This window comes from Egretta garzetta, unplaced genomic scaffold (assembly GCF_000687185.1).
Source record: "Egretta garzetta isolate BGI_Z169 unplaced genomic scaffold, ASM68718v1 scaffold523, whole genome shotgun sequence".
Taxonomy (NCBI): Eukaryota; Metazoa; Chordata; class Aves; order Pelecaniformes; family Ardeidae; genus Egretta; species Egretta garzetta.
This window is the reverse complement of record NW_009259177.1, coordinates 1,143,866-1,154,021: the sequence shown is the minus strand read 5'-3', so window position 1 is coordinate 1,154,021 and position 10,156 is coordinate 1,143,866. Positions and strand designations below refer to the sequence as shown.

At 39.8% G+C, this 10,156-nt stretch overlaps 1 protein-coding gene across 1 annotated transcript in view; it reads left to right on the top strand.

Annotated features, from left to right (window-relative positions):
- MPPED2 (metallophosphoesterase domain containing 2) overlaps window positions 1-10,156 on the top strand; it is a 103,526-nt gene that overhangs the window by 33,765 nt on the left and 59,605 nt on the right. Inside the window, exon 2 of the mRNA XM_009635580.2 lies at window positions 462-643. Within this exon, the coding sequence (XP_009633875.1) occupies window positions 462-643 (182 nt within the window). The remainder of the gene's footprint in view (window positions 1-461; window positions 644-10,156) is intronic.

The following is a 10,156-nucleotide window of genomic DNA, read 5'->3' as shown; positions in this document are numbered from 1 at the left end:
GAATCTGCAGGAGTGCCTATGCCCTTGAACAAAAGCATGTGCTAAGGTGCTCAGCTCAGGTGGGAGCCCTTTGCTGCAAGACCTGTTATTTAACGGCCCGTGCCCTTGGTCATGTATAAGGCAGATGATGGAAACAATATATATGAATTCAAAGTCTCTCAAATCCATTTTTCTCAATGTTTAAATGAACATTAGTATCAGAAACTGGTCATATCTTATGTATTTTTTAATCTTCCTTCCTTCTTTACCAGGTAAGTATTTAAGAAGCAATGTGGTCCCTTCTGGATTTTTGGCAGTGTTGCATTACAGAGTCATTTATTTCAGCATGGTGTGTGTAAATGGATGTGTATGTGTGTGCATGCACGCTTACGTAGAGATAGATCTTGTGTTGATATCTGAAATAATAGATGTCAGGGCTTTAACCTTGTAACTGTTACGAGATCTTTATGTGTCTGCTTTAGGGTCGACCCTATCCCATATGACACTCCAAAACCAGCGGGCCACACGCGATTTGTCTGCGTCTCAGACACACACTCCAGAACAGATGGCATCCAGATGCCTTATGGGGACATCCTTCTCCACACGGGCGATTTCACCGAACTGGGACTGCCCTCAGAGGTTAAGAAGTTTAATGACTGGTTAGGTAAGGAATTACTGCGTTTTGGTGACCCCAATTAACCTCTCCTGTCCAAGTGTCAGTCACTGCCTCCTAATTGAATTAGAGCACTTGAAAACTCGTCCTCATGTGATGTGCTGTTTCTAGCCTCAGTATGATTCTGTTAATTAAGACAAATTTAGAGACTATGCTGTATTTCTGCATTATCTTGGGGGAAAAGATTCTGTCATTCCACAGCAAGGACTACGTAGCCTTCTGTGTGTGCTGAGGAGGTGGTGGCACCTCATATGAATGCATACAGCATCCTGTTAGTTGACACTGTGGGGTTTTATGTCCATAGCCAAAACTATTGCTCGCTGTATTTTGGGTTTACCATAATTGAAAGCAGTGCTGAAAGTTACAACATATTTGGAAACTATGAGAGTCCTTCTTCCCACGATATAGGATAGCAAAATCAATAATTCTGTTTGGAAGATGAGAATTTTTGGGGGATGATATTCACGTGATTGCCCCCTTGAATTATAGTACTGGCATTTTGCAGGCATTCAGTGCGTCTTTGGTAGAAACGCCTTTCGTATTCTGACATGCCTTGATAGTGTATTGCAACAGAAGACCAAAATGCAGGAGGGAAACTTGTGCAGGATGCTGCTGCCTCTGGTAGGCTGGCTGTGTACTGCCGTGTCACCACTTGCATTAGAAACGGTCAGAGGTGAGGGTGACTCAAGCAGCTGATCTTCAAGAAACGTTAGAATGAATTTAGTGCATTATGTAAAAACCTTTGAAAGCACAGCTTTGTCATCATGCTTTACCTCCATTGCTGCACTCTCTTGCCTGCTATATGATGGCCACATCTCTACATGCCTTTAATAGCATCATTTTATTCCATTGGAGTTCCTTGGCTGACCCTTCAAGAGATAAGTAAAGAACATTTGATTTTACAAAAGGAATTTTTAAATAGGAGAGCTTCCACATTCTGTCTTTTCACCCTCTTTTGCATTTTCTCCATACTGTTCTTTTTATCTTCCTTCTGACCTCCTCTGATTTCCATAGCCCAATTTTAAAGAGCGTTTTTCCTTCTTTTTATTGCTGTGCATGTGGGATTGGGCCTTCCAGATACTGCTGTATTGCTATAATTCTGTTTTATCGTTCTTATTTCTAGAAAGCGGCACTAGATTTTATGGGCTCAAAACTACCCTATTTTCTAGGAATGTAATTGCAGAACTGGGAAATAAGTGGTAGGAGAAGTAGGTGGATATGTATATAGGTTGAGGGAAGAGACACAGTAGGAATCATCTTCCTCCTTCTTTGAGTGTTCTTTGTGATAACCTGTTAAATGTTAGTGTCGTGAAGGAGGAGGAGCAAGCAAGATAAGGGCAGTGGGAGGCTGCACAGCTTCACTGGGGGTGGGCAGTGTGGTCCCACCAAGCTTCAGTCCTCGTGGAGAAGCTGGGCAGCACTGCTGTTCAACACGGTTCAGTTCTTACAGATGCCAGGCAGCTCCAGAAAGGGAATTGCTTTCTGGAGAGCGTAGACTTCCAAAGTCTATCCTGAATGCACTGCTAAGAGCAGTGTCTGGCTACCAGTGTTCCTCTTTGGACCTTGGGTCATTTCACAAGTGTTGTTTCAATACAGCCAGAGCCCACGCCTGGTGCTTGGCATTTGAAAACACTAACTCAGTACTGCTGAAAGTCAAAACAAGTAAGCTGCTAGTGTGTTTTCACCCTTCCGCAGGGAATCTTGCAGTACTGGCAGCCGCTTGGCATTCCTTGTATTTAACAGGTGTTTCATGATGATGTTATTTTTATCGCAGAGATCCTTGGTTTAACGTTTGCAACAGAAGAATTGTAACCCTTTGAATAGTTTTGTTCCAGCCTCAGTAATTTACCATGGGGCTTTCTTAGCATATATATAGTTCAGTATAGTATTTATCTGAGAAAGCAGGTTTTGCGTTCTTTGGCAGTCAGTGTCATTGAAACTGAAAGCTTTGACTGTGTGAGAACCTACTGGCTTTGGCCTCAGGCTTTCGTATTTCAGGTATAGAGGAAACTTCTTTTGTTATTTCATTCTTTTTTCTTTTTTTTTTTTTTTACATGCAGAGAGTCCACTTGCATTTTCATATATATGACAATATCAGTTACTAGGTTTCTGGCATAAGGTGAGGCAGCAAAATTGATTCCCCTGTGGCATCTTGTCGCGTTGGTGAATACTTGCTCCAGTGCTGTCTTCTCCTCGTCTGCAATTGAAAAGCTATGAAGTCAGGCATGCCCTTTTGCCACTTTATTTCAGGCTCCTATCTGCAAAATGGGAGTAAGCACTTTTTACTATTTACTATGTATATTGTGTAGATTAATACCTTCAAGGTTGCGAAGCGCTGACATGTAATAGTCTAAAAACACACACCAGTGGCAGGCAGGAACAAGTGGGAATCCTTTGTCTTCTGCCATACAGTGGGAGGCATCTTCTTTCATCATAGTTGGTAGGAACCTTATTCCAAAGCAATGCACTGATAACACCCGTCACATACAACATTGTCCTTATAGAAAGGGGTTTTCAGATCTTTTGTGTGCATTGTTTTCTCCACTGGCAATAGTGTTGTCGAGCAGTAATGAAGACAAGGTATTTGTATCCTTTATACCTTGAGGGAGAGGGGTGAGATCAAAGTTAGGCTTCATTTTCCAGCTTACTTTACCTACTCTGTGGTAAAACAACAGGACCTCATCTCCACTAGGATTATATAATGGGATAACTAAAACACAGTAACTGTCCGTAATTTTCCTGGCAGTAAAGCGAAGAGAAAAGTTAAAAGATGATTATTCTGACCGCCTGCCTCACTTGTACTGCACTGGGTGTTACACGTGCCCATTATGTAGGACTGAAAGCACTTCTGTCAACCCTGCAATTTTATATTTTGTGGGTCTTGCATCCCTTTGCAACTCTTCAGGTATCTCACCTGAGCAAAATGTTCAGCATCTTGTCCATCCATTTCATTAACATTTGTCCTTGTTTTCCTCCTCATCTCTGCAGCCAAATCACGGAACATGCTTTCCACATCCTCTTTCCTGCTCTTCCTTGCTCTCAGCCCTTCCCACAACTTTTACTAATTCTTAAACTTTTTCCCTTTGGCTGATAAATTTTCCTTATTGGTTTTGCATGAAAGTCATCTGAGCTCATACGTTGAATAACCTCTGTGGTCACTTAGTGATTACATACACTGGCTGAAGTAATTTATTCGCTTTTGTTTTGGTGTGAACATGTCTCTTGGGTCTTGTAACTGCTGTAATCACTTGACCTTAGTGACTGTTAAATGCTTTAAATACAGCTATTTTAAATTTAGAATTGTTTTCATTAAAAATCTCTTATAGTAACTTAACTGACCTTGCAGTAAACACAGCATTATGTAATGAGGAAGAATTAAGATGTTATTCTATGCCAAATACATTTCTTACTGAATGTTTCAGCATACTGTTATTATCACTGGTCCTATTTTTCCCATCCATTTTCATTCATATATGGGAAATGAAATACAGGAATATCTAATTATAGCTCTGTCTTCATAGTGCAGTATTTCCTTTCCTGCGTGATGGGAAGTGATTGAGTAACTCGTAAGAATTGAAGAGAAAGCAAAGATAAATGCTGGCAGCTAGATCTTTAATGAGTGACGATATGTTTATTGTGCTCAATTAGTATGGGCCTGATTGTGCATATCCTTACTTGTGTGAATAATTTGCATCTGGTTTAGTAATTTTTCTCAAATAGCCAGTTTTGTTCTTTTTTGTCGAGTGGTTATGTCTTGCCATGTTCATTTTTGGGTTTGTTTGGTTGGGGTTTTTTTCCCCACGCAAAATTTCTAATAAAGGCATATATTACTGGACGAACTAGGCAAAATTCTGCAGTGGTAGATATGAATAAATCCAGTAGGTGAAATTACTGCTGGTTAATGTCTGTGGAGCTGAGAGTAGAATTTCACTAGGTTTTTTCTGAGTTGTTCTGGGATTTAGCAACTTCACTGTTTTCATGTTTTTTCTTTCATGTCTTGCTTTTGTTTTGAATGCATGTGTTTGTTTTAATTTCCATGGATAATGACTTGAAGAACTTTGTGAATGGTTTAGTGGCCAAATACATATGGACTTGTACTGGAACAAATATTTCTCTACCTGTAGTATATCCTTGCCTTTAGTATAAACATTGTTGATGGAGCTAAAATAAAAATTCAGCTTTTTTTTTCCTGTGGTGTAGTTCCTCCATCATGTTACTGAAAGTGAGAAGAAAAGAATGATTATGCTATTTTAACATGGAATTTTTCTTGTTACACTCCGCATATGTGGATGTGGTCCTCAGAAACGCATTGTCAGTTCTTTTAAAGTTCGTTTTTGTGTGAATGGGCAGTTATTGAAAATAGTGGCTTCAGCTTGGAATTGCTGGCTGTTACATGGAATAGATGACAAAATGGGAAGAGCACTGGAAATAATGTGGTGGTGTTCTTGGAGGTGTGGACAGACATGTGGTTCCAGTCTACGCTTAGATTTCTGCATTAGTACTGTAGAAACTTGAAATTATACTCAAAACTGTAAGCCAGACACCTGCCAAAATAGTGTTTGATCTTGAAGATAGTATAATTTAACCTGAAAAAAAATGAACTGTAACAAAATAGTATAACGCTAAGATCAAGCTCTTCTCTTATCACTGTTTAAAAATTCAGGATCACATTCCTCTTGTATCCTTTCTCAGTCTTTCTGGTCTGGCTCAGTTATTTCCTCATTTTATCTGGGCTTCATCTCCTCTCCAGGCATATTTCATTTAGGGCTTTGTGTGAGTGTGTTCCTTTTGCTCACGTACAGTGGAAACAATTTCATTGTGACAGTGTATTCTTACGAACTTTTGCTCCATAAAAGTGTGTTTCTGATGTGAATTAAATTAGCATCTGATATGACACTTTTAAAAAAACCCCAAACCGATAAGCTCTAAATTTCTCCAAATTCAGAGGGATATTAGCTCAAAGTATTCTGAACTAATTTAGAACCAGAAGGAAGCTTATGAATATTTTAAAGTAAAATTATGGCAATAAAAACAAATCTCTTCCTATTTTTATGAATTGATTTATTTCTGATTTGTCTTTTTGCCATCTGGAGCATATTTTGAACCCTGTATCGCTCTACTTGTTATAGCTAGAATGAATAATTGACTAAACATAAAATACCATTTTGATGAACAAAACTCTTAGCACTTGAAAAAAAATTGCATTCATTGCAAGTGAAAGAAAACGCTGAGGTAGCTTTAATCTTGTATGTATGTGTGAGTTTTGCACAGCTGTTCTGGGAGAGAGGGGAGCAGCTCCCTGGAAAATCTATTAGTCTGGTTCTGAAAACAGCTATGTCTTCTGGGAGTGGCTCTGGTGGGGAGCTTCTCTAGGCTTCAGACGCTGGAATGGGATACGCTTACTTTTAATAAGAGGTTGAGCTGGCTGCTGAGGACGGTTGGCTCCTCTGTTGGTGTTGGTGCTCTGCTGTCCCTCTGATACCGTCAGGAGTTCGTGTGATTTGCAGGATCCAGACCGCGCTGGCTTCCTGCTTCAGAGATGCTTGGAACTGGAGAATAACGGAGACCTGAAGGCGCACTGGCAAGCCTGTGTGGACAGTTCTATTGTGTCTGCTTGCTTATTAATTCTAGCTGCTAATAGATGATGCCATTTCATTTAAAAAAAAACAAACCAACACCTCAGATCTATAAGATGAAATCTAGAGTCTTCAAGTTCTTCTGGTTTGGTGGGATTTTTTACTTATTTAGTTCTCTGGGTTCTGTATCTCACTCTGTCTTTATGGTAATGTTCTTAAAAGCTGCTTCCAAGTTTATTTAGATTTTATTGCAGTATCACTGAAGAATATTTCCTTTCCTTTTGTTCTAACTTGAACTGTGTTTAATGTCATGGTTAAATTCTCATTTGTTCTTAGTTTTAAATTCCCATATGGCTTCACTAAATTAATCACCAGTGCTTAGCTTTTATTTGCATACACCTTTTTTAGATATATTAATACTAATTTTATTTTTTTTCTTCTCTGAGGAATACAAAAATAACTTGAATGTTACATATTATTGTATTTATAAAATAGTGAGAAAATACAGCTGTGTGGATTTTTGGTAATAAGCTGAATAATGTTTTCCTGATGTAGCAATCCACAGTGAAATGTGAAAACAAAAGTGGGGAAAAAAAAGTGCAAAATTCTACTTTTGTGCTATGGTTATTATAGCTGCTTCTTCATATTTATCCTCTGCTCTGAGTCAGATACTAGATGCTTTGTGGAAAACAGAACCCTAGAAGTATGACTTAAAAGGTAAAATAGAAGAAATTGTGTAGAAATGAGTGTCAAGATAGTATAATTTCCACTGACTAAAGTGGAATTTGTGCATAAGGAGCAGTGTAAGTTTATTTATATATGATCAGTTTCTTATTTTGCTCCTTATTCCTGGCAACTTTTCAAAAAGAAATTTCCCAAGAGACTATTTTTACTATCTGTTAATGGCATATAGAGAAAATTTGAGGGTTTTTCTGAGCTGTACTCCCTAATTTACTAGACATACAGTGTAAAATTCTCTCTGTACTGCCTGCCATGAACAGTCTATACAAAACATTAAGGTGTTATTTGACAGCCATTAGAAAATTTGGCTCATGTGATATGTGCTTTCAAAGAGAATAACGTTCTGGATTGAGTGGCTCTTTAAATGTTTAAACCTAACATATTCCTTTGATAGTTTTCAGTGAAAGAAAGGAGCCAGTGAGCACTGGAAAGTATTGCACAATTCTTGGACAGGACTTTCAATCACAGTAATTGCTCAGTCATTTCTTGGATCTGCTTCCCTGGACTGCTGTTGTCTTAAAAGGGGGGATGATCAGGTTTCAAATAACAAACCATAACCAAAACAAATTTATAAAATAACCAAAATAATTCTTCCTTTCAATCCCCTCTTTCCCGCATATCCACTTTAAAACGGAACAGAGATTTATGGTTGTTGTATTGACCAGGCATGAAGCAAGTAATGCCACCCAAATAGAAAGTTTTATAGACATTGTCATCAGACTCTTCCTCCAGCGTTGCTGCTGCAGCCGCATATCATAACAGTAGAATGATTTCAATGGAAAGCAGGCGAAGTACGTATTCTTTGTACGCCGTCAATTTATTTTGTCACTTCCAAATTAAATCTTGCATCAAAAATGCCTCTCTCCTAAATTTGCACATCACGTACACCATATTAACAATATCTACTTAAAATAGGAAGTCTTTCTGTTAGTAGAGCATCACATTCCTTTTTTTTTTTCCTGCTTAGAAAGAACAATGGTTTCGGGGTGGAGGAGATGCTTTGAGCAGAGGGAGGTTGGGGCTGGGGGGAGAAAGCACTGCAGATTTTAGTATAATGTGTAGTGTTCAAAGAAATTTTATTTCATCATAAAGATTAGCAGGCTGTGTAATTCAATTTGAAGCTGGTTGGCAGTGTCCTGTCTATTACAAAGCCTTTTTTTTTCTTTTCCTAATCACCACCATTGGGTTTGGTTTTTTTTTTTTTTTTTTTTGGTTCTTTTTTTATGTTGTATGTGACTACAGAACCTGGCAGGCAGCAGGGAATGATCTTTGGGTTTTGTGCTTCCCACCCCCCTTCCCCTTTTCAGTTCTGCATGTTAGGAAATGCGTGAGATTACCTTAAACTGAGCTACAAAACGGTATCTCAGTGAAAAGACATTCTGCATTTTTTTGGCTTGTTTAAAATGTTTTGGTTTTTTTTTTTTTGTGGCCAGCCACTGAGAGTGAAGATCTGCTAAAAATGCTAGGTGGCGGGTGGAGGGTGTTGAATCAAGCTTAAAACTCAAATGTTAGCATTTATTCACACTGTTGTGGACATTACTATGCTGTAGAAAAGCAACATGCAGCACTTTATGTTAATGCAAGACTGGCAGACCTTTATCTTACAGTAATTGCCTATACTAGGGGGTTAATAAATGTTCCAAGAATTACTGACTTCTTTTTTTATTAAAGAAAAATAGGTTGTTGCTTCTTGCTGGCTATAACCAGCTTGCATAGCTTGTTCATTAACCCTCTTGTTGCAGTGGGCTGAAGCTGAGTATTGGAGCCCAGACAAATTCTGCATGCATTTTATGTATTGGGAATGATGTGTCTTGGCACAAAAGGGCTGTGAAAGAAAGACCTGTGCATCTCCATCTCTCCCGTCCATCCCTGTCATGCCTGTTAGAAGAGCTTGAAATCTTTATTGACTGTATTTAGGGAATATATTGATTTCAGAGGTGGGGTGTCATATTCATGGGCACTCTGGTACCACTGGTGGGGAGAAAAAGGAGAAGAGAACCCCTTCTCCCAGAGCTAAAGGAATTTCTGTTTTCTTTGTCCTGCTTTATCATCCTGAGCCTGGGGGTGTGAACAACAGTGCTTGCTCCCAAGGGTAAATACAAGACCCACAGGCAGTGTCTTCTCTTGGTGACCCTGGTGCGAGGCTGGGAGGACCTGCTCTGCTGTGGCACCAGCCTTGGTGCCACGATTTGGCTCACGTAGGGGCTGGTTCATGGTGGCCCTTCCACAGCTTTGGGACCTGAGTTTCTCAGGACTTGAGATCCCGTCGAGGCTTGGGTCACTTTGGGGCCTCACTTCGCTGAGCTGTTCTGGTCTCTCTTTTTTTCATCCTGCACCCCAACCGTGAGGCGACGGTTACCAAACCCGCACTTACTATTGATGGTACATTTAGTAGAGAAGGAACAAAGCAGCACAACAGGGGACAGCAATGTAAGGAGAAAGGCAAGAAGGTGCAAAGCCAACACAGAAGAGAACAAAATAACATCAAACTGGGGGAGGGACGGACGCTACAAAGAAGACTGAGACAAACAAGAGCACAGGGATGTAAAGTAGTGGAGATTCACCTGGTTTTTCCAGAGCTTTGTTTCTTCCCAAGTTAATAAAATTAAGAAATGAGAGCTCAGGAACACTCTGTGCGTTGAATTTCCTGTAACTGTTGATAAGTGAACCTTAAAAGACCTCAGAATTGCGTACATCTTTTCTAATGACCCAGAATCCTTAATGTTACAGGCCGGGCAGAGTGCAATAGCTCCTTTGCTTCTGAATGTTGCCATCAAATTTTTTGGTTTAACCATCCAACATGGAGAGTTTTAGTTTAAAACAGCTGCAAATGATAAAAAATTACCCATACTTCCTTACTTTTACCTGCGCTGCTCCCTCCCATACGTAACTTTTAAGGCTCCCCACTCCCTAAGCAGCATTTGGCTTCCTCACTGAGAGATGAACAGAAAAGCTGCAAGGCAACCATGAAGTTTCCTGCAGTTTTGTGCAGGAGATGTTTCCTGCGTGTTGTGGGGAAGGAGTTGGTTCCCTCTGCTCTCCTCTGTCCCTGCTGCAAGCTTTGGTGGTTGCTGGGAATAAAATAATGAAGCTGTAGCCATACTCATGGTCCTGCGAGTAAAAGTCCAGGACTAACGTCCCCTTGTAAAACCCCATGTGAAGTAATTCCCAGAGTAGCACTGTAGGG